Here is a 23661-nt window from a genome sequence, read left to right on the forward strand (position 1 = left end):
CCCCTTGATAACACACACACACAAAAACACCAAAGCACACATACACAAACTGCTGCACGGCATCATCAGAACATCAAGTCTTGTGTTCAAACACTTGTCACAAAGTTTTCTGTATTGATTTAAATAAACACAGGACTACACACACACCCACTCACAGAAAGACACCTATTTGCCCATTATTTGTCAAAGGTTCCATAAGGGCAGCAACTACAGGCCCAAGATCTCTAAGGGCTACTGCAATGTTGGAGTGAATGGTGTGTTATATGCTTGTAGGTGTATCTTAACAAAAACGTAAATGGTTCCTGGTTAACTTAATAAGCCTGATGTAACAAAGTATGCCTTAACAGCTCAATTTAGACTTTGAGTACAGTTTGAAAACCCTCAACTGAGGTAGTAATTCTACTGTATCAATATGAGTTATATATGAATATTTCCATCAATATGAGTTATGGAAAATGAACATGACAAAGGAAATATACCTGTTTTGATGTTAGTAAATGTGCCTGGCAACAGTGAAATGTTTGAGCTTTAACAGGGGATTCACAGAAATTATCACAAAACATGTATATGGTGTTATGGGTAAATTAACTTTGGATCTTGAGCAAAAAAATGTACAATGGAACTGTGTTTGTGGTTTCTCTCAGGGGTGGGTGGGTTTGTAAGCGGAACCAATCACCTTAATGCGTGATGGTTTTAACTCCCCAAGATGGTTCTTCGCAAAGCATGGCTCAAACCACAGTTAACGCACAGTGGATCATTTGTGTTGTTGTGAGGGTTGACAGCTTGGCATCTGCAAGGTGACTGCTGCACCACCACATCCCTCACGGTGGGGCTCTAGCCAAGATTGTCGGTCAGCTGGAGAGTGGCGTGCTTCGCCAGGGCAGAGCGGGATACTACGAAGGGAGGTCTCTGGCTCACCCAGGTAACATCAGTAGTTACCAGTAATCTCAAAACAATATGTGACTTCAGAGGTAATACATGCAGTAAAACATTCTTTTGGAGATCAGCGGTTACTGCTGGTTTCCAGGGTACACCAGTAACCTTGCTTCGTATTATACCCCTCAGAACATGGAGGCTAACTTGTCCACTGTCCTGGGTGTCTGTGGAGGCTAACTTACTCCACCGTCCACTGTATAAATAGACAGACTGGACAGATTTTTCATGTGAAATTATGCTTCAAGTTTATAATAATGAGCTTACTTATAAATACACACACTTTACACTACAGGATGTTTTCTGGCTCAGCCTCGGGTTTTCCTCGACTGAGGTATGAAGTCAAGTCTAACTTCAAGCACCTCCATTTATGGGACAGATCTGAGTGAATTAAAAAATCTCCCATCAGTCTCTCTCCATTCCTTCCTAATGGAAGTTGATACACGTTGTTCCTTCATACTGACTCTACGCTCTGATGAACTGGATAAGAGATGATACAATACATCTCTTAAGTACTCAAAACCCAAAAGCAGTTTAGGCAACAATCTGCTAAATCACCTGAATTTCAAGGTGCCTGACAACACCGTAGACATTTAAAACACATCCGCCCATATCCATACAGAATACTGACAACAGCTTTAACATCCAATGAGAGGGCAGGGACTGATTTCATCATGTGACCACACACACACACACTGCTGTGATGCTTTACATTTCAATAAACCCTGAACACTGGCGGCAAATATAAAATACAATGATATTCACGTGTGCTTAAGGAAAATGGAGTGAAGAGTGACTCGTTAAATACATGCACATCTTTAAGAAGTGTATGTTGTCAGTTTGTTATAGGACAGAACAGGTGGAAACCTGACGTTATAAGACCATTTTTATTGTGTAATACCCCACCCCCTACAGTCCATCTCAAGATTATCATGATTTTCCAGTCGACTGTCCCATCTATAAATTTGGTCATTAAGACTTACAGCACATTTACACACACACACACACACACTACACTGTTTACAACACATCCAAAAAAAAAAATCATTGTACTCTGTCGAATCTCACAATATGAGAGTTTAACTCAATCATACAATAACACCACCACATTAAAGCGATACTACAGTTTTGAGTTCCACCAAATGCACTTTTAAAATTGCACTGAACACTTTTGGATTTCCTATGATCTAGATGGAGATGCAGTAGTGCTTCTTAACATTACAGACATTGCATATAAGGCGGCCAGCTTTCTACACATGTCTGTTCATTTCTGTGTGGAATGCGAAGGGTTGGGGTGTTTTGCACATGAAACAAATGGCCATCTAAAGTAAGGCACGGTGGGGGTGGGGGGTGGGGGGTCACTGGGCCCTCTCTCTATGCGATGCCTGTACTCCACTGTCCAGCCCATGGGAGAAGAAGGGCCTGAGGTTACTGCACTGGCTGCACTCACGCCCCCTTAAACTAACTCCAGACAAGCAGCAGCACATGTGTGGTGCACTCTGGGAAATCAGACCCCTGTTGACCCCTTATGAACCGTTTTTGTGATTGCCTCTCCCCAGAAGTCTTCATTTCCTGTGAATATCCCCCCTCGTTTCCTCCGTGACATCTGAGAGCTGTAATGCGTCTGCCCCAGCCAGAGACAGAGAAGGAGAAAGAGATTTAAGAAGAGAAAAAGAGAAAGAAAGAAAGATGGCGGCTGGGAGGAGTCAGATCTGTCACATCACCCCCTGACATCACATCACCTCACAACACGAGTTCTGTTTCCTTGCCTGAATAATAAAAAAAAAAAGACAGAGATCCATGCTTAGTTCAAGCGCATACAAGAGACAATGTGTACTTTTTTTTTTTACCACAATCCATACCTAACTGTATTACATGTGCAATTCCTAAGGGGCTTCACAGAAATTGAAAGCCTTAACCCCTCAGAGGGACTCTAAAGCAAGAATGACCAGAACCCAACTCACCGTTTTGTAGAAAGCTTTTGACTGGTTGCCAAGGTGCTCTGACTTCTGTACCAAATCATCCAACTTCTCACCTCGCTCCAGGAGTGACTCCATTGTGTTGTGCTATGAGAGGTCAACAGAAACTTTGGACTGTGGACTAATACCAATGACATCTGATGACAAACAACAGCAACCTCTTGGATGGAGTGTGGATTAGAGTTAGAGTATTTTGTCAGTCTCTAATGACAACTTACAAGGATAATTTTTGTTTCATCTAGTTCGGCTTGGACTTTCGTCATGGCATCAGCTTCTTTGGGATTCTAGGAAAGGAATATGAATTGTTTGTGTGAATATCAAAATACTTAAATCTGCATTAAATACTGACACATTACAGGGACTCGCGTATATATCTGTAATGAATAATCACAAAAGTTTAACAGACAAGGAATGTTTCTCTTACGCAACTGAATACTATGTAACCCAGTTAAGAGGGGAGAGTAAAGGTGTCTTACAAGAGGAAATAAAAAAGCCCCATCCCTGAAACACAAGTACTAATAGGTGACGACATGCTTCAGCAAGGCCGTGCTGGACCGCATGTATGCTGCTCACCTGGTATTTGGCCAAGTAGGCATCCAAGGCATTGAACTGAATGGTTGCTGGGGAACCGGAAGGCCAGTCAATACGGTCCACTTGCCTCGAGAAATCGTCCAATACCTGCAACAGAGGCCCCCAGTACGGAGATTACATCTCTGCAGCCATAGCCTTGCAGATTTCTGCTTACAGAGGACCCTTTAAATAAGCATGGGACACAGCATTATCCGTATCACATGGGTAACGTTAAACTGCCACTCACTGTAGAGTAGAGAGCAATCAGATAATCTGCTTTTGGAAGAACACATTTGACCAGAAAGAAGCAAGGCAGATACAAATCTGATGAAGTGCCGTAAATCCACTGATGATACTGAGTGAGTCTCCAATAAACACTGGTTAAATTAAGTAATTAGAGCAAATAAACACTTCAGTGTCTGGAAGATTTGCATTGTTCTATATACGCTAGTTTTTAAAATGTATGTTAATTTGCTGTCAGAGCTTTGCTACAGTTTGCTAGGCAATGCTACTGTTTTGACAAAAAATTACACTGTTGCAGATATAACAAAGGTGAATCCCTGGGCCTATACATACCTTATCAAGTAAAGTGAAACAAACTCTGGATGGGTATTCACTGTCCGCGATCACTACTGCACCAAGAGAATCGTTTCGTACGTACACGTGACATAGGTATTCTATGTGAAGAAAGAAACTAATTTAGTTGATGACGAAACAACAGAAAAGCCTGCTCACATTTGTCATGATGAACAGCAGTGTATATCAGTGTTTCTTAACTGGTGGGTCGGGACCCAAAAGTTGGTCGAAGAACCATTCTGGGTGAGTCGTGGAGCTTGTGGATAAAAAATAAAATAAAATACTACCTTATCCGATCTAATATTGGACCGTTATTTTAACAGACTTTATTCATAGCCAATGTCAGTCATTATCATGGACATAGACAATGTTTATGTGACCGGTCATGTTAGACATAAGCGATACTGGTAGGCTGCGACCCTGAATATTTGAAGTAGGCTAGGATATGGATTCACTTAAATTGAGAACAAAATATGACAGAGGATGGAAACCCCAGTTTGTGGTGTGCAGTGAATTGCTGGCACGAGAGCATGAAACCATCAAAACTAAAATGCCACATGGAAACAAGGCACCCCTGTCAAAGTCAAACCTGTCGATTACTTTGAAAGATGACATCAGGAGTTGACGACTTCAGAAATGTAATGCCAAACATCCGCATTTTCCAAACAAGTAGGTCTACACCGGCCCTTTGTGTGTCTAACCATGTAGCTCACCATATCCACTGGTTTGAACGCTAAAAAAATGTATGGTTCGCGACTTTATGAACATAGGGAAATTGTGGGTTCCAAGGCCAGACCAGTTAAGAACCACTGGTGTAATATCATTGCAACATGTTAAGACTACTGTATCCTTCAATGAAAGGGTCTTCAACAGTGTCACCCAAATGGGTCAGGGAGACTAACCTTGCTCTTTCACAGATGCCCGACTTCCCAAACCAGACCGCTCCACAATCAGTGCGCTGGTAAAGGTCATGAACTCCTGCACACTGCAAATAGGATGAAATCAAGAGAATGAAAACTAATGCCATTTTAGACCTATCTATTCAAAATGGTATGCTACACACTACAAGAAAAGACCCAAACTCCCACACCAAAAGCTCAGCACACTGAATCTGACATCTCTTCTGTGTAAAACTGAAAATACGATCAGTATTATGCATTTCAGTTTTCTTACCTGGATCTCTGAAAGAAGCTGAAGGATGACAGGTCATAGGCAGCTTTCAGCAGGTTGGACTTTGTGGCTCCCTTGTGTAAGACACTCAAACTGTACAGTTTCATGGTGATGTGGAGGACAACCTGTGACAGAGATGAGAGACGTTAATTTCACTCATCTCTTTATTTATGCAACTTGATGAGTGACGTTAATTTCACTCATCTCTTGATTTATGCAACTTGCTGGTTTCAGTTTCAGTTTGTTTGGTGAATCCAGTACATGATAAAGATCCCCTCACGTCACTTGGCTAACTTGGTGTGATTTCACCAACAGGGACCGAACGTGTTTTGGTCCAAGAACCTGATCAAGAATCACTTGGCGAATCACGTGGTGACACCTTGTATGTAGCCTGTACTGTTAACGTCATGTTCATTTACAACAGTGAACATTAAATGCCTTAAACATGATTAAAACGGATAGCTTTGACGTTAAAAAAACGCCCAACGAAATCCGGTCGCCAGCTAGCACTAAAGTTAACACCAAGCTATGCAAGGATTTGCAACCAAACCTTTAACATTAACGTCACTTCCATAGAAACATCTTGTAACGTCAATGATCCTCCTCAGGATTAGGAGATTATTGATAACTCATGGAATAAAAAGCATATTACATGTTCGTGTATATGATTAAAATGAACTAGCACTAGATCGAGAGTGCATGTCTCGACTGGTAGCACTGGTAACTTAGCGATACTAGCCGTCTATCGAGAGTCGTCTTCGCAGAGACGTGTCACATACCAGGCAACAGGCTACCTAGGAGGCTAACCTAATTAGCCAGCTAGCTGTCAGTAAGCTAGGCTACGTAGCTAGGCACTAGGTGTAATACTTTGTGCCACTAGAACATTAATGTTGTTATCATTGCTATAACAATGTAGAACGAAATTTCCTCTTACCTTTGATACAGTATCCAAGAAAAACTGTGCTGACTGAAGTAGCTTCTAATGTCGAATGAAAATGTAAAAATATTCCTTTAAGTCTGCTAGCCGGGCGGCTAGCCACAAACCTGGTAGGCTATGTTAGCTAGCTAAAAATCTAAATACTTCTCCTCGATACAAATCTATTAACACGTAGTTAAAACAAACACCTTAAATTTGACCCATGTATGCAAACGCTCAAATTGTAATTTAAAATCTTTAGAACTTAAGACTATCCAAAATCAAGAAAGTTCTCTTATCCTCACTGGCTGGCTTACTTTTAGGGGGCCTACATGGATCTACGTCCACAACAGTACACAACAGTTCCGGGCTAATATGTATTTCAAAGTAAAAGCAACCATTTGGCCCTTGCTGGGCGTGTGGGCCTGCTGCCACAGCGCTATTTATCTTGAAATACCCTATGTCATTTTTTTTTGGTTTCCTCCTTCCTGAGGATAGTTTGTAGTACTAGGTTTAATCAGTTTATCATAACAAAGAGATATTGCTTGTAGACAAATGTGAATATTGTGAGTATTGTTGTTGTTACAATAAAGGTAGGCTTAGGCAACATGAAAGACTGGAGACTAAACACTTTTCTTTTTGTGTATTTATTTGAAAAAAATAAATGCCCATGGGAAACAGACATACACACACTGAAAACATTACAGTTTTGGGTAGACCCTATACATTTGTTAGAGTTAAAAGCAAAGGAAGTCAAATGTGTCAACTGATTCAGGCATATCTTGAACGATAAAAACAGCCCCTCCCACCTTTAAGTTACTCCATGTCTGTACTTGAACCTCTTTGCGCAGCAGAGAGAACATTTTCTTTAAGCTCTTTAATACTTAACTAATACAGTATTAGAGAGTACTTTGTGCTAGACACTAGTGGAAAGAAATTACATTATTAGACTAACTTAGCCTAATACTCATCTATAGTATACTCAAAGGTGTCATCAATGGCTTCAGGCTCAAAGAGTTCTGTCTCAATGGGAGTGGGTGTTGTTGAACTGCTGTCCAGGTCATACCAAGAGTCGAACCAGGATGTGGTGGTCTCTGTTACTGGTTCAGTGGTGGTCGGTGGTAGCGTGGTGGTGGTGGTGGTGGTTGTTGTTGTGGTGGTGGTGCGTGCTATGTTCCTGCCGGCACCCCCCAGTCTCTGCTGACGCAGCCTGCGCAGACGCATGATGCGCAGCCGACGGAGACGCTCGCTCTGTGTGGGAGCGGGTCCCACATCGTTGGCCCCTGTGACCCTGCTGTTGCCCTGACTGGCGTCTATACTTACTGTTGGCTTCGCTGCTGGCTTAGGTATCAGAATGGGCCTATTGCCGTTGGTCTTCATGATCTGCTTGATGCGGTCCCAGTTGGATTTGGGCAGAGAGAAGCTGCAGGGGGTGGCAGACTTCTCATACCCCACCATGCAGAGACGCGTCTGCTGGGTGTAGCCGTCGGCCCGTGCTGTCACGCGGTACTCACCTGGGTTCAACAGCCGCCAGTAGTCTCCCGTGGAAGCTATAGTGTGGCAGATAGTAACAACACCAAACAATTGTGTATGAAGTCACAATTCTACAAGGCTTAGGGTAGAATTTCTTAGGCCTTTAAGCTCATCGCAAGATTTATTTTTATCATTATTAACCACTGTTGCAAGTTAACTGGAGCTTTTGCCTGTTTAGTGCAAATAAAATGGCTTCATTCAGCAAAACAAAATGACCACAATAACCAGACCTAAAAACCAAAGAAAATGAGCCTTATTTCCTTGATTAAACTAACTTGAGCTGAATACTGTCAGTTAACAAGGTGCCCTTTAAAATGTTTATGGAGATTTTGCATTGGAGTTGTTTTGACTCAGAAAAACCTCACATATATGGACATGTTAATTACCGGGTGACAAATTTTGTTTATAATACAAAGGTCAGTCGGAATATTGCTGACATATTCTATTGCTGAGAGATAAAGCTCAGATAGCAGGCCTACCTGTCTTTATGTCATGCTTGATGCCTTCCACTGAAATAGTAGCATTTCCTATGGGGTTTCCCCTCATGTCTCGCACCATTCCCTTTATGCCTCGGTGTACCTGGGCAAGGAAATCATGTTGTGAAAATACAGTACATTTGCATACCATAGACACATGCTTTTGCATACCATAGACACATTCTTGGTCTGCATCAGTCTATGTTATCATTAGGGCCATTGTAGGTTATGTATGCTGATTAGTATCTCTCTGGTGACAGTGCTTTCTGCATATAAGAATTCAGCCAACAGTTCAACTGAACCGTCCTGTCTGTCGTAATAAATCAAGACTGTAACTGAAGGAAGTCCTAAGAAGGAAGTGCAGGCATCTAAAAATAACAAGCATAGGATTAATATCAAATATAATACCATGGGCCTAGAGACTGATTTGTCTCATTTGATCACAATGTTTTAAATGTAAACTGATTAATTAGGTTGATATAATTGTTTTGTAGTGAAATTACATGCATTATTGAAATGCATATATTAGTATGAGTAGTGTAATTTAATTAAAATTGTATGTGGTGGCTTATATTTGTTTACCTGCTCTATGAAGGCCAGAAGAGACTCTCTGTTATTCTCCCATTCCTGGGGCAGCTCACTCTCATGGGGGAATTTATCACAGCCCAGGAAAACAGAAATCTCAAAGCAGTTGGTGTGCAGGTAGCTGAAGTCATTCATGCCTGCAAAAAACGAATCAAAGTATTTCCAACAACAATGACATAAACGATGACTAAGGTACATTAAGACAATGTGACAATCAAGTCTTTATTGTTGTCCCATTTTGTTCCCTGCTTTATTCTCTGTGTCACATTTTTACAACCCACTGCTCCCGAAACTCACTGCCCACGACGGGCTTCCAGCTGGCACGGTTGATGAAGCCCTGTCCACCGGTGATGTCATCTGTGTGGCAGGACCCGCGCTGCGTCTCGGTCATGGTCAGGTGGCTGTGGGCGTAGGTCATGGCCAGCCAGCGGAACATGTTCTCGTCCGCCGTCTCTCTCCATGCGCCCTCGTTCTGCCTTTGTATGCGCGCCCATGTTTCCTCGCTCATCTCGTGGTCAACGGTTGGTTGCCGTCGTCCTCCTCTGCCGAAGATCCTAGGGGGGCGTTGCATGTCATAGGGGTAGGTCACAATCTTCTCCCCACCCTGAAAGTTTGCTCCCAGCACGAAAGGGGTCCGTTCCATCCAAGAAATGATGGCACGGGTCTCCACAGCTGCCTGGGAAGGTGTGAACATGCTTTTATGAATATGTATGATATTATAATGTCTCTAATACCCTTAATGGTATTGTTTCCTCATATGTTGCTGCTGGTATGCAGAATCCATACACTCCCTCAAGGTCTTTAAGGTCTGCATCCCAATCACTACTGATTATCCCACAGTCACGACTCAAAGAGGAGACCGTGCGTTTGCCGTGGTTGCACCAAGACTTTATTGTCTCCCAATGGACCTCAGAAATGTACCAACCCTGACTGCTTTTAAATGTAGGCTTAAGAGACACTTCTTCCATTTGGCATTTGGCAACTGCTGATCATGAAGTTGGGTTTGGAGGACAGTAAATTGTAATGTCTTTGTTTGTAATACTGTGTGTTTGTGTGTGTGTTTGGTGAGTTTCTCTTTTCTTTCTTTTATTTTATTTCTGTGTGAAGTACTTTGGTCTAATTAAATTAAACTTACTTACTTACATACTTACTAATACAGACAATTATTATATATTAGAGAATATTATTATTAGACAGAGATCCTAAGAAATCCATTGAGATATGCAAAAGATAACTACAGTATCACAAGCAATCCTGCAAATAGGATATGACTTTTTCTGTGGTAAAGCAGGTAAAGTTCATTTTCTTTCTTTTCAAGTTCATTTTCATGATCAGCTGTGCTGTTGTGCATACCTACCGAACCATTGGATGAGAGGAAGTTCTCTGGTAGTGGAATGTGGTGATTGGGCACAATGCGAGGAACCCAGCCTCGGTCCTCGGCCCCCCACAGAACACTATTAAGGTCTGGAAAGTTCTGAAAGATGTCATACCCTTCATCTGTCCAGTGCCCTAAGGCCCAGTTACCCATCTCAGAACCCTGAGGAGAAGAAAGATATACCCTAATACATTTAAAGGACCAACATAATCAGAAACATGTCATTTCTGCATTTCTGTATTTTCAAAAGCACTCATGGTCCAATTGATATTAGAACATTATGTGGTCTTGTTTTTTTCCAAGAGCCACAACATTGTCTTTGCCACCAGTATGTTTAACCAGTTTTTTTGTAGCCAGACCTTATGTCTCAAAGAGAACCTACCATCTCATAGGCCAGCTCATAGGCATCAGGGTTGAGTGAGGGCACCAGATGAATGCGCACTCCCTCCACTAGGCGGCGCACTCTGGGGTTGTCATCGTTATACTCTTTGCAGAGGAACTGCATTAGCAGTAGGATCAGCTCCCGGCCCAGAACTTCATTTCCATGGAGACCGGCTGTGTAGCGAAACTCAGGTTCACCTGTAGGTGAATAGAGACAGAGAGAGAAAGAGACATTCATCAATCATCATTTTAATCACAATCACATCTCAGGGTTAGGCTTATGAGATCTGTTGCTTTAATTATCATGTGGCTGCTGAAAACCTGTTTCGTGGTCCCCAGGGTTGTCTGTGATCTCCATCGCGTACATTTTCAGGCCCTGGGAGCTCTTGCCAATGTTATAAATTCTTGTGATGTTGGGACACTCTTCATTTACCACTTTCATCATCTGCAAGGAGGAGGAGACAGATATCATGTGAAGTGGAAAATAAATGTTCATAGACACTATATTTATAGCCCACTCCCAAAGATAATGCTACATATATCCCAGGTTTGCCTGGGTGATATGGTAGGTTTTCGCTTGTGAAGACTTGTGGGAATGATGGTCTTACCTGCCTCATCTCCTTGTAGTTGTGGTGTCTGAAGTCCAAGTCATCTGTGCGGACAACCTCATTCTCACTGGTGTAGCTTTCTGTAGGAAAATACCACGTTTCTTAACTCCTAAGATGCTCTGTTATGCTTTAACTACATCATATGTATTTACAATGTATTTGCAACATGAAGGTATTGAAAAAAGGATATTTCTATATTATCCCATTTTCGAAGAGTCAAAAGCAGCAGTTCTTACTGGGTAAAGGACAGCCCATCACCTCTATGCGCATGCACAGGCTGCCGTTCCAGCTTTGTGGTAAGATGCGGATGTAGCGAGCCACCACAGGCCAGGCGAATTGAGTCAACACTGGGGTGTCTTTATCCACATTCCCGTAGAAAAGCTTTGAGGGGAGAGAGGGGGATCAACTTTTGGCTTCCTGAAGGAGCATTGTTCTGGACCATTCTTTGTAATTGAAGAACTCTGAGTACTGAGTTCTGCACAGTGACAAATCCAGTCATAACACTCCTATACTGAAAATTGTACTGTGAATACATGAAAAGAGAAATGACAGATGACAGACATTACCAGTGGTGGTCTAGTTAGCTAGTGGGTATACTGTGATGTACAGTAGTCTAGTTAGCTGTGGGTATACTGTGATGTAGTCTAGTTAGCTGTAGTGGGAATACTGTGATGTAGTCTAGTTAGCTGTAGTGGGTATACTTAACCTGGAAATCCAGGGTTCTCTTTGCTCAGCGAGTGAGTCTGGCGATGAGTAATGATGCTCATTACCTATGCCCATGGACCCAAGCTGCACCAATCACATCGGTGTGTCTGATATAGGCGGGCCAGAGACGAGCTAAACAGATGATGACAGCGCTGCGACGTCGAAGTCTGGATACATTGGTCGTATTGTTATCCAATTGTGTTGACGTCCAGAATCGGTCAGTAAACATTGGTCGTAGTGTTATCCAATTGTGTGCAGTGATATTTTCAAATGCATGCTTGGTACCGCCCCTCAAGTTGGGCCATTTTCATTACTCGTAGCTAGACCCTTAATCTTTCGGATTTGAGTCTGGATTTTCCAGGCTAGGGTATACTGTGATTAACCCCAAATGTTACCTATCCTTGCCTATTTTATGTGGGTATACTGAGATGGTGATGCTTTTGAAGTGGGTATACTGCGTAGTCCTGCGTATCACATAGACTACACCACTGGACATAACCTAAAAATGTTGTGGTTATCATATTAAGACTGGCCCACATCACTGGATTACTCAGATGAATGGTTTCTAAGCTCACCCATTCCGCATAGCCATCATGAAGCACTGTCCATTCCCGAGTGTCATTGCTGAAGGCCACAAAGTAGGCGGAAACAAAATCCTCACTAAATGGAAAAAGGAGGGAAAAAATGTCTCACAAGAAGTCGTATAAAGAATTTCAATCAGATAAATTGGACGGCATTAATTCAAGATTTTTATGATGGCCGCTGGATGCCCTGTTTCAGTCAGGGTAAAATAATGGTTTGCCATATGCTCTGACATCGGAATATTCAGCGCAGATAAAAAAAGAGTGAGTCCTTACTGAAGGTCAGAGTTCCTGCCCTGCGTGATGACCCCTGTGAACTCCACCTCCCTTCTGGCGTCCATCTGAATCCAGTGCTGCTTCTCATCAGGGTCGGCACACCACGCTCCGCCATATGGAGTGTCCTCCTCATCATTGCCTGACCTCTTCAAAGACAACAAACGCCCACACAATAACAAGCTGTGCTATGTGGTTGACGCAAATGGAATTGCTGTACACGGAGAATGGCACAACGTGCACATCCTTGGGCTGTGTCTTACCTAATCACAGTAAACCACAGACCAAAAACCACAGTATATAGATGTGTCAGTCATTGTGAACTGTGTTTTGTCAGTGCGTCAGCACAGAGGATTTATTGTTCTGTGAGAAATCTGACAAACCTGCATATTGAGGCGGCCTCTCTGGGCGTTAAAGCCATAGTGTGACATGGATGAGGCCAAGATCTGATCGTCCTCCACTTTATGTGACTCCATGCCAAGAGGAGGGCATTCTGGGGTGTGAAGAAGAGACACTGGCATTAGTGCGACACATTTTCTTAGTAGACGTGTCAGATGTTGTTCACTTAACACTCATCTTCATAGATTTTTTGTTTCTTGTGTTCTATATGTGTGAAGGCATTAATCAGTGTAACATAGATGTATCGATGTTTGCATATAGATTTGTTGTGTTGTAACACTCCTTATGCAATCATGAAAACAAGAAACTGGTTTGAGTTTGCTGTTGAAGCAACATGAGTTAAAGTCACAGCAGAGAGAAGACTGGAATGGGAGCCAGTTGTGAGTCAGCTTGTTCCAGAAACTCTCTGTGGTAAATCTCCAAGTCCCGTAATCTTATCCAAAAGCTCCTCTGCTAGTGGAAAATAAACGTGGAGTTGTGTTGCTTGGGTTGTCCAGTGTCCTGCGGAATTCTCTAAAAAAGGATTCCTTTTGTTCAAAGGAACAAATGAACATTTCTCAAGCCAAACTGCTGGAGAGTTGAGTAACATACTGCTAAAAGTCCTTAGAGCAGAGAATGCTATATCCAAAGGTATGTGCAAAGTGGGTCAGTGGATTTCTGTTAAAGGGAAAGGGCCCTGGTTGCTATGTTTGGAAAAGAAGGAAGGGGCATACAGCAGTAAAGATAAAAAGAGGCCATTAGCCATTTTAAGAGCATTACTCTTTGGTTCGACATAGACGGGGGTCTGCTTTCTTCTCTCCTCTTCCTCCTCCTCCCACTTCTTCCTCTCCCTTTCAGCTGGTGTGCAGAGAGAGAGAGAGAGAGAAAGAAAGAAAGAAGGAAATTGAGCTTTTATGGTTTGCATGTCTCCACACAGCATAACACTTTTAATATGCGGACCATTTCCATGATCTCATTTCCGGTTAAATAACAAATAATGATAATAAAAAAAAATGCTTAACATTCCAAAAACAACAAATAAAGGCTATAGATGCCACATAGTCTTGTGCAATTGTATATCATTATGGAACAGAGTGTTGGAAATATTGAAGAAATAACATAGACTGTCTATAAAACTTACTTGTAGAGTAAGATATGGAGGTAAAATAGTAACAGTATATGGTCCTCTTAACAGTTGTAAAATTAAAAGAAAAATCAGAACAGCGCCAAGGTAGCCCCCCAAATATATTCGGCTTTCTAAGGTTTCGGAATCGCTACATGGAAACAGCTGTTTTTTTAAACTTCTGTTCCTTTCCCCCCTTTTCCCTCCTATTTGGCCGTGCAAGTGGAGCACATCCACTACCCCTCACCCCACAACCTCAAGCCAGCTCCTTTCTCTCAAATCTCCGGGAGCTCCACCAAACCAGATATTTCCTCCAGCTTCCTCTAGGTCCCACACAACCAGTCCGTCCACATCCCAGTGGGTCAGTTCTGACCCGTTAAATCTCTCCTCACTCAGCTCCCTAACCCAGCGTCTCTCCCACTGTATGCTGTATAAACAAAGCACACAGCGCCATGTGGCCCCAGCGTGACAGGCCAGCCCATAATGTGAGTTAAGGAGCCTCAAAATGACCATGGCCACAGAGCTCCACAATGACTCAGGCACCCTCTGAAGAATAGAGGGAAACCACTTAAGGTGCAGTTATGGGAGCCATAAAAAGAAGTGTGGCGCTAAGGCTTTTTCTTTTGCTGGCTGACAGAAGGATTTAAAAGTGTTTTAAGGCCCCAGCAGTGGCGTGACTGACTGGGGCACCTGCACCGTACGCCGGCGACCCAGGTTCGATTCCCGCCCGTGGTCCTTTCCGGATCCCACCCCGATTCTCTCTCCCACTAACTTCCTGTCAATCTCCACTATCCTATCTAATTCTATCTAAAGGCATAAAAAGCCCAAAAAAAATATATATATAAAAAAAAGTGATTTAAAACCTCTTTCCTCCTTCTCCTTCCGTGCCTTCTCCATCTCCTCCTCCAGCTTCTTTGTAGCCACTGTTGAAATGAGAGAAAGCAAATCAAAAACACTTTAAAAAATGCTATATAATCATGAAAATTGTAGGTATGATTTTATATGATTGAATTAAAGTGATTGAGCACATACGGTCAACATAGTCGTATTCCTCATACCAAGGGATAGCAACTGATGGGGCTACTGTCTCTTCTAGTGGTAAGACATGATGAATATGTGTGTTACAGGGATAAGATACAGCACATAATCATTTTCAATAGCAATTCTGCAGTTAGAGCAAACAGCATCAGTCATAACCATTGATAGTCTCCTTAACTGTTGACTTAACTGTTGATCTAAAGAAGGCCTCATGGCCGAAACGTAATCCAATAAAATATACATATATTATCAACTATTGACTTTTAACAAATGCATGCCTACTGATAAACTGATCTTGAAGTGCTCAAACAGTGTGCCCTCTTTTAGATATAATTTAACAACATTCCCTGTAAGAGCATGCATGTTATTGTTTACCTGGTATAGGTAAATATATGCTTGGATCCTCTGTGGTTGTCTCTTCCTTGCCTTTAGGTCGTAGGTCAGGCTCTGTTACCTCATCTGAAACAAAACAGAGTGCAGAGTGACTTGCGTCACTTTACCTATAAGGTATACAGGAAGGAACCTTCATGAGGAACACAGCTCCTATTCACGCACACATTTTTTTCAGATAAGAATCAACATTCCTCAACAATAGTAAAAAACAAATTGAGCAAAGACAGACAATGCACTGTTGAAGCATATTGATGCTAGTGCTATGACGCAACTTGATGCTAACATAACAGGATGAACAATGAGAGATCAGATCGGAATTTAAGGTGATTAAGCCTCTATTTACATTTGTCTCCCTTAGACAGATAGATAGATAGATAGATAGATAGATACTTTATTGATCCCCAGGGGAAATTCAAGACTGATACCATATTAAAAAAACATGAATTCATATTTAAAAAATAATCACATTATTTTGACATCTAAGTCTGTATGTATTCCAGAGGGTGTCCCAGTTATCAGTTATCAGTACCCTGCTATGTGAGGGATTTCTTTATCGGCGGGGTCAGACTATCTCTACCTTCAACCCTTTTCAATTATGGGGGGAAAATGAGAGGCCAAAGTGAGGATCAAAGGAGGACCCAAACCCAGGAGACACTCATGCACCCCTCCCCAACACACACACACACACTCACAGACACACACACGCACGCACACTCACTCACTCACTGTCTCTCATCTGATCTCTCAAGTGCCAGCAGTGAGCTTCAAGAGTGGTTTAGATTCCTCCTGCCTCATCCATTACATAGCAGGCCACTGATAACTGGGCTAGCATGCAGTAGCCTGAAAGTTGTGGGTTCAATTCCCAGCTTCTACCCATTGTGCCCTTGAGCAAGGCACTTAACCCCAAGTTGCTCCGGGGACAATGTAATCCCTTGTAATATATACAGTAGTTGACATATGTAAATCACTTGGGACAACAATGTCTGCTAAATGAATAAATCTAAAATGTAAATGTGCATGCAGGAGAAAACAGTTCCGGCCATTATATTATATTTACAAATTCATGAGCACATGGGATAATATGTTTATTTATGTTTTCTTTTTTAAGAATAATGTCTAATAGTACTATTTTTGCATGCCATTCTATAATGCCATACCATAATCATATGAACATAAATGTATGCATTGGTATAGAAAATAAGTCCAAATATTGTGGCCAAATTTTAGCAATGTCCAAATATTCCAAACTAACTGCACCCTAAACTAAGCTATGACATTTTGTAGCTAAATCAGTTTTTTTTCTCAACAAAAACATTTTCTTCTGGCTTCGTGCAATTACTGACGCATCTAGCAAAATATTGTTTGTTTCCACAGTGCCAGCATAAAATGACTGTAGATGTTAACAGTTTTCAAATAGGTCTTTGCTAAAGTGAAGTGTTGGCATTGGTATGAAGTGTTACAACATTAAATGTCCCATCAACAGCTAAATGGAACAGATCCTAAGCAATAGACTTTTGGATAGTTTCTTAAAGAATGTAGTTAACATTGTTAAGTTGAGTTTACGAGCAGTTAAGCACTACTCTAGTTCAACTTAAAAAGAACACTGATAAAATGAGGGCCAAAAGAGAAGGAAGTGCGTAATTTTGCGGAAATAACCTATCTGTGTCCGCTATCCACATGTCCCCCTCAAAGAATATTATGATTACGACCTTGATTCAGATCCGGCTGTAAAGTTCCGTCCACAAAGGGAGGCCAATGGTAAAAGTCATGTGTTGGAGAGACCTGAGGTGTCCTTACCGTGGCCTGGTTGCACAGGTTGCTTCCCGTCAGTGTTCTCTGGGGAAACAGGCAACACTACAAGAGGAGGGAAAAAAGCCCTTGTCAGTCACATAATAACATTCTGTTTAGAATGGCATACAAACTGAGATGTTCCATTAAAGATACACCCATGCACTGTGGTTCAACTGGCCACAGCATCTGTATCCACAACTACCCACAGTGATCCGGCCTCAATTGCAATCCACGGTCATCCCACCATCTTTCTCTCCCACTCACTTACTGTCACTCTTAACTGTTCTATCTGAATAAAAGCAAAACCCCAAAAATATACTACTACTGTAATATAGACGATATAGGTCTTTATTAAAATGGCTGGCCGATACAGTGCTGGGTTACTTGCTGCACCTAATCCACATTACAGTAATACCAATGCAACAGAGTGGCAGCAATACCAGTATTTCTTAGTTGTACAGGCATCCTCACATCAAACGCTTTTGATTTATCGCTACTCATAACCGCATGACAACAGGACTTGTTTGTGCAGACATTCCCATAAAAAAAATCAAATTCCTGAAGCCTATAGGGTGCATCTCTTTTAGCAATAATCTCATACATAATTGCAATGATTGCACCAATAAACTTTTATGTCGAAGAAAGCAGTCGACCTCCGTGTGAAATAATTTTGAATTGTCTATGGTGAAACCCACAGGTGAAGAACTGTGGAGGAACTTATAATTGATTTCTTTGTGACGGTGAAATGCGACTGACAAACATGAGCAAAATGGTTAGCGCACCTGCAGCTGTTGAAATTTGTACTTACCATCACCCCAGCCAAGCTCCCGAAGTAGCGTCTCCTCTTCCTCCTCCATTGTAGGTTTCCTTGGTGTGACCTTCTCTTCCTTTGGCTTGGATTTTGGAGTAGACTTTGGAGCCTTAGGCTTCTTGGTGGGTTTTGGTTTCTTGGTGGGTTTAGGTGCCTTGGGTTTCTTGGTGGGTTTTGGTGCCTTGGGTTTCTTGGTTGGTTTGGGTGCTTTAGGTTTTTTGGATGGCTTGGGGGCTTTTGGCTTCTTTGGCTTGGACTCTTTTGGGTTTTCTGAAATAAGAGATGAGAGAAAATGCAACACTTTAAAAAAACATATGATTTTTGTTTCTTTTTGTTTACAGCACACTGCAACATATCTGTTATTTTTCATGTTGTGGCATACGTTCCATTTAGTAATTTCATGTTGTGTTTCCAACTTTTTCTGGTTAATTCCATGTTCAGGTGTCTTTCTTTATAAGCTAAACATGAACCAAAGACTTATTTGTCTGAATTTTGCTTTTTCTTCATTAGTTCTGACCACTGAATGAGCGTTTCTGTGTTTCAAGCTTTATAAATGTGTCGTGGAAGCCTTATGTAACTCACTGCACAGCTTGCCAGTGACCTCGGCACAGGGCTGTGTTGCATTAGGCAACAGCTCAAGTGCATGTCAATGCCTTAAGCAAACCTCTGATGCTGTCTGCCTTCTAACAAGTCACACACTTTTTAGCAGAGACAACGCTGAACACACTGATTCTTTTGTTGCAGCTCCCTCATGGCACATTGGAAACAGTGACGAGCATGTTGACGTTGCTTTACATTCATGTTCAGACAGAGCTAGTCCCTGCCAATTAACCACTCAGCTCAGGCCAAGCAAAGGCTATGCAATCTACAACTATATGTATATATATATATATTAATATGCGGCAGAAAAGAAGAACATCATGAATGCTATATAGCCTAATACATAGCATACAGATTTCATCAGCCAGGTGCTACATCACATTGCATGTCTGCTTTATATATTGTTCATAGTTATGTAAGTAAGTAATACGCTGTACACACTGTATACACTGTAACTAAAAACTCCACTGGCAGTAAAAGGTTGCATAAATTCAAAGCATGGAGCATTTCTGTCCAAAAATGAGGTCAACTGATAAAACAGAAATCTACTTTCACCTGCATTTCCCAAGGGAGCTATTTTTCCATCCCTACCTAAAGTGGTTCCTGTGATTCTGGGATAACATTGTTTCATCCCCTATCTTGTTATAGAGAATTTAACTTGCTTTACACTGTGGAAAATTGTATTAGTCTGGGCAGCCTTAAAAAAAACCTAGACACCGATGTTACATGCTCTTAACATGAATTGGGCTTAGCCACAGCTGAGTGCCAAAATATGTCATCTGATCCGTATTTTTTAATCACAAACAGATAAATAACATGTGATGCCTCTTGCTCTGCATTCTCTTCATTAAAAGCAGGAGTGAGTATTTATGTCTTGGACACGTTCAGACTGTTTTCATTATATTCTAGTGCTTTGATAATGGTGCAAGGAAACATCTGCAACATATTAAACATGTGGGCTTGAGGAGAGCTGAAACTAAAAATGAAGTGGGTGGGGGTGGGGGTGGGGGGTAGATAACACGTTGCACCACACAGATGATTTAGAGAATTCCACACAGGGTGCGCTTTACGGAAGACAGCACAGTATTTGATTAACCGAAAAGTGCAACAACTTCACTGAAACAAAGTCTAGGATGAGAGATTGCATACTGTTTCGTGAACTCAAATGAAAGAGCTGTTTGCATTGATAGAATAAGAATTTAAAGTGAACTGAAGACTACTAGTGGGAATTTCTGTTTGACTGTGATAAAGTTGGGCATACATGTCTTCCTCTGCTGTGAAGATAAGACAACCTATAAAAAAAATCACCTCACAAATGAATCACTTATGCCCTACATACCACACAATTACTCACACAACTTCTACAATCTTTTTTTCCACCAAGCCATGAACTAGTATATAACAAATGTGCAATTAAAAGTGATGGTTCCAAATGGAATCCATCTCCACAACAAACAATTGTGAAATCCTCTGCCTGGAGACAAAAACACTAGCTAGCTATATTCACTTCAGTGCAAACCAAATGTTTGGTCTGAGGAGTTCTCCTATACTGCGCAGCTTCAAACCACAATCTACTCCTTCATTACAGCAAGACAGAGAGGAGGGGAGGTGGAGGAAGGGGAAGCAAGAGAGACCTCTTTTGGGCGTGTGTGCATGTGTGTGTGCGTGTGTGTGTGTGCGTGTGTGCGTGTGTGTGTGTGTGTGTGTGGTGTGTGTATGCGTGTGTGCGTGCGTGCGTGTGTGTGTGTGTGTGTGGTATTCCCGTACTCCTGTCTATAGCATCCAGCTGTGTTTTCCATTCCACTCCTTCAGTATACCCAACAGTGATTTCTTTCCCAAATGGGGTCCCTAGTCCTGTTGGAGCGTGTTTTAACAGATCGAGGTGGAAGGAGACGCTAACTCAGCGCGGTCTGGTGTAGTGTGACTGGGCTAGACCACTCTGACCACACTGATAAGGCCTTGGATGGGGAGACTCACTGACAGAGTGCAGCTGTGCTTATAGGGCTCGCTGCCAATGATTCTCACCACTGTCATGGAAACACAAAGACTAGACGCACCATTTGTACAGCCTTTTTTCAAGCAAAATAAGATTGTAGAGTCTAATTGGATCAGTCTATTATTACAATTATTGCAGTTTGATGGTAAAATGGTGTGATATTTGTACATTTGCACGTCATACAATATGGTAGTTTCACTTTACTCAGCATTAAAGGAAAGCTCTCCTGTCTAGAACACGATGCTTATTTGCATATGAACTTTAACAGTAATGACCTTCACCTGCAGGGTCCTCCTGTGGGGATCTCTTGGCCCTCAGGGCATGTTTGATGTCGTTCTTCTCAACAGCGGGGCTGTCCATCAGAGTCCACTCTGCCTCTCTTCTCTGCACCCCTGTAATTTTCTCGGCAGGCGACTCATTGTGCTGAATCAGAGCTCGTCTGGCCGTCTCCTCGTCTGTCTGCTCTTCCGCGCCGGCAGCGATCCAGCCGAGAGCGAGCAGGGAGGCCAGGAACGCCAGTGGCAGCTCCGCACGCATCCTCGTCTCGTTGTGATGCTGTGTTCGCCAAGACAGGAGACAGAGCTGAGGTGTGTCTCACGCAGGATCTGAAAGCGTTCCTGGACAAGTCCTTCAACTCTCTCGGTAAGGGCAACAATAAGACCTACAGGTTTAAAAACAAGCACTTGGGGAAAAAAAGGTGGTTGAAAAACAGATGGTTGGTGTGAGATTGCTTCAAACAAATGTCAAAGTAAAAAAAAAGGTTTTGGTCTTTAAAAGGACAAATATTTGTCTTTGCCGTTTCTTGTTTGTCTGAGAATAAACACTACAAAGTCAAAGTTATGAAAATCCTGAAAAGTTGTGCAGCAGAGATGGACAGAGTGACTGCAGGAGAAACTGGAAGCCCCTACAGTCAGCCTCAATCTCTCCTGCGTGTTTCTTTTAAGAGGCTCCTTCACAGTAGAATTCCTCTGACATCCCCCTTTTAGGGTGGGAGGGAAAAGAAATCACCCAAAACGTCACATTCCAGGGGAGGGGACAACAAAGAGGCAGAAAAGAGGGAAGAGAGAGAGGGGAGAGAGAGACAGAGAGAGAGAGAGAGAGAGGGGAAGAGAGAGACAGAAAGACAGAGAGAAGAGGGGGGGTAGATATAGACAGGGAGAGAGACTTCTCTCATTTTATTTCAAACATGAGAGCAGATTGTACTACTGTATCCAGTGACTTCCAGTCAAAGCTATAAAGTCAGCTACAGAGCACTGTTTAAGAGAGCAAATGCTCCAGCACATCAACATTTTGAAGGGCCAGTGAAGATCCTCCTTACTCTATTACCCAAATATAAATAACCTGGTGTTCTAACTGGTGTACAAACTGAACTGTGTAAAAACATCCATAAACTCTTGTGAGCCAGATTTGGAAAAAATAGTGAGACAGACAGACACACACCAGTTAAAAAGTGAGATATGGTTCAGACACATTTCAAGTTCAGGCTCTTCATGATTAAGCTGGAGGAGGGAATGCATGCAGTGTGGTTTTCCACTATGTCAAACTAAATCAGATGTTAGTATATTTTAAGGGGTTTTAATATGGTGCCACATACTGGTGAATCAGCACACCAGACACTTCCCTCTCAGAGCCATAGCTTTTTCAGAGTCACACACTACAAAGGATTTCTCCAATCAAAAACTTTCACATTATATTTTACTAATAATGTCCCCATCTAATTCTTCCTGCTTACAGCTGAAACAAAAAGATAATGCAATCAGTGATGCCATATCACTGACTCATCTCTTGAGAGGGGCCAGCATTATGTGAACAAAAATAACAAAAATGAGTGACTCATAGCTAGTTCTTCAGAGAATTTCAAATTGAGAAGAGGTGTAGATTTCCATCACAATTAGCTTGCATACGGCTATTGCTCTATGTTGAATATGTCATGAGTTCACAGCTGGCAACCAAACATTCTCATTTTTATTACTGACATTGTTGCAAACAACAAATGTATTCAGCTGCTTTCTATAGCTTCTGCATTTTTACATAAAAAATGGCAAAGAGCAACTGTTTTTTTTTCAGCACCATGTTACCGTATAGCAACACACCAGTTAAAAATCTAGAGTATATGAATAATAAAAAGACGTTTCAGCTCCATCTGTTACGTAATTCTTTGTTAATTCTTTGAATACATACCATTTCATAAATCAATCCCTATTATTAGAGACTTCAGTTGTGTTGGTGTCTGGATACCCAAAAAGAAGGTTACTATTGACGAGTAGACATCTGAAGATAACATAAACCATGTGTTTGATTGCACACAGCTGTGAGCCTCCTGGGATTGTCTGGACCTCACTCAAACATGTTTTGCTCTAAAGCTTGCCTCTCCAACCAGGCCAGGAAATCATTCAAACGCTGGCCCGACACATTTGCCAATGATATCCTGTCTGCAGGTCTATAAGTATAAGTATATATACTCTTTTGATCCCGTGAGGGAAATTTGGTCTCTGCATTTATCCCAATCCGTGAAACACACACAGCACACAGTGTACACACAGTGAGGTGAAGCACACACATCAACAGCGGCGCTCGGGGAGCAGTGAGGGGTTAGGTGCCTTGCTCAAGGGCACTTCAGCCGTGCCTACTGGTCGGGGTTCCAACCGGCAACCCTCCGGTTACAGGTCCGAAGTGCTAACCAGTAGGCCACAGCTGCCCCACTGCCATGCATCTTTCTGATGTTCCCTTGATGTTCCCTTTTCTTTTTGAAATTACATTACATTAGCATGCCTTCAGTTAAAATGATCAAATGTATTGTCATCCTTTGGCCTTAGTTAAGTACTCTATTTATCGTTGCAGTAGATTTGTAATTTGTTTGCTCCTCTATC

The 23661-nt window shown here is 42.0% G+C and overlaps 2 protein-coding genes across 3 annotated transcripts; both read right to left on the bottom strand.

Moving 5' to 3' along the window:
• Nucleotides 1–80: 80 nt before the first annotated feature.
• On the bottom strand, nt 81–6499 carry ykt6 (YKT6 v-SNARE homolog (S. cerevisiae)). The gene is made up of 8 exons (XM_076303088.1): nt 6163–6499; nt 5232–5353; nt 4961–5043; nt 4059–4159; nt 3486–3590; nt 3131–3196; nt 2898–2999; nt 81–2702 (listed from the first exon to the last, which is right to left on the bottom strand). The coding sequence occupies exons 2-8, from the start codon at nt 5333–5335 to the stop codon at nt 2667–2669; spliced, it is 597 nt and encodes a 198-aa protein (XP_076159203.1). The 5' UTR covers nt 5336–5353; nt 6163–6499; the 3' UTR covers nt 81–2666.
• Nucleotides 6500–6772: 273 nt separating this feature from the next.
• aebp1a (AE binding protein 1a) lies at nt 6773–21697 on the bottom strand. Of its 2 annotated transcripts, none has more exons than XM_076303090.1 (19): nt 21073–21697; nt 18193–18465; nt 17391–17447; nt 15576–15659; nt 15195–15254; nt 15026–15085; nt 13820–13897; nt 13045–13154; nt 12665–12810; nt 12383–12467; nt 11339–11483; nt 11103–11182; nt 10816–10939; nt 10496–10692; nt 10096–10275; nt 9036–9414; nt 8736–8875; nt 8157–8256; nt 6773–7694 (listed from the first exon to the last, which is right to left on the bottom strand). In XM_076303090.1, the coding sequence occupies exons 1-19, from the start codon at nt 21326–21328 to the stop codon at nt 7105–7107; spliced, it is 3144 nt and encodes a 1047-aa protein (XP_076159205.1). In that variant the 5' UTR covers nt 21329–21697; the 3' UTR covers nt 6773–7104. The 2 variants fall into 2 exon arrangements, with proteins under 2 accessions (XP_076159205.1, XP_076159204.1); XM_076303089.1 differs by having other exon boundaries at nt 21067–21697.
• Nucleotides 21698–23661: the final 1964 nt, after the last annotated feature.

The sequence above is a fragment of the Alosa pseudoharengus genome, unplaced genomic scaffold (assembly GCF_046254945.1).
Source record: "Alosa pseudoharengus isolate Yale_2024_CS ecotype anadromous, Long Island Sound unplaced genomic scaffold, YU_APseudo_1.1 YU_APseudo_1.1_scf_24, whole genome shotgun sequence".
Lineage (NCBI taxonomy): Eukaryota > Metazoa > Chordata > Actinopteri > Clupeiformes > Clupeidae > Alosa > Alosa pseudoharengus.

What these genes read in the sequence shown, in the direction of transcription:
- ykt6 (XM_076303088.1), bottom strand. Translation starts at nt 5,335, where the DNA reads ATGAAACTGTACAGTTTGAGTGTCTTACACAAGGGAGCCACAAAGTCC. An exon ending in AGCTTCTTTCAGAGATCCAG is followed by an intron (nt 5,044 to 5,231) that starts GTAAGAAAACTG and finishes TCCTATTTGCAG; the next exon opens with TGTGCAGGAGTTCATGACCT. An exon ending in CCTACTTGGCCAAATACCAG is followed by an intron (nt 3,197 to 3,485) that starts GTGAGCAGCATA and finishes TTCCTTTCCTAG; the next exon opens with AATCCCAAAGAAGCTGATGC.
- aebp1a (XM_076303089.1), bottom strand. Translation starts at nt 21,328, where the DNA reads ATGCGTGCGGAGCTGCCACTGGCGTTCCTGGCCTCCCTGCTCGCTCTC. An exon ending in GGAATACGACTATGTTGACC is followed by an intron (nt 15,086 to 15,194) that starts GTATGTGCTCAA and finishes TCATTTCAACAG; the next exon opens with TGGCTACAAAGAAGCTGGAG. An exon ending in TCCTCTCATCCAATGGTTCG is followed by an intron (nt 9,415 to 10,095) that starts GTAGGTATGCAC and finishes ACACCTTCCCAG; the next exon opens with GCAGCTGTGGAGACCCGTGC.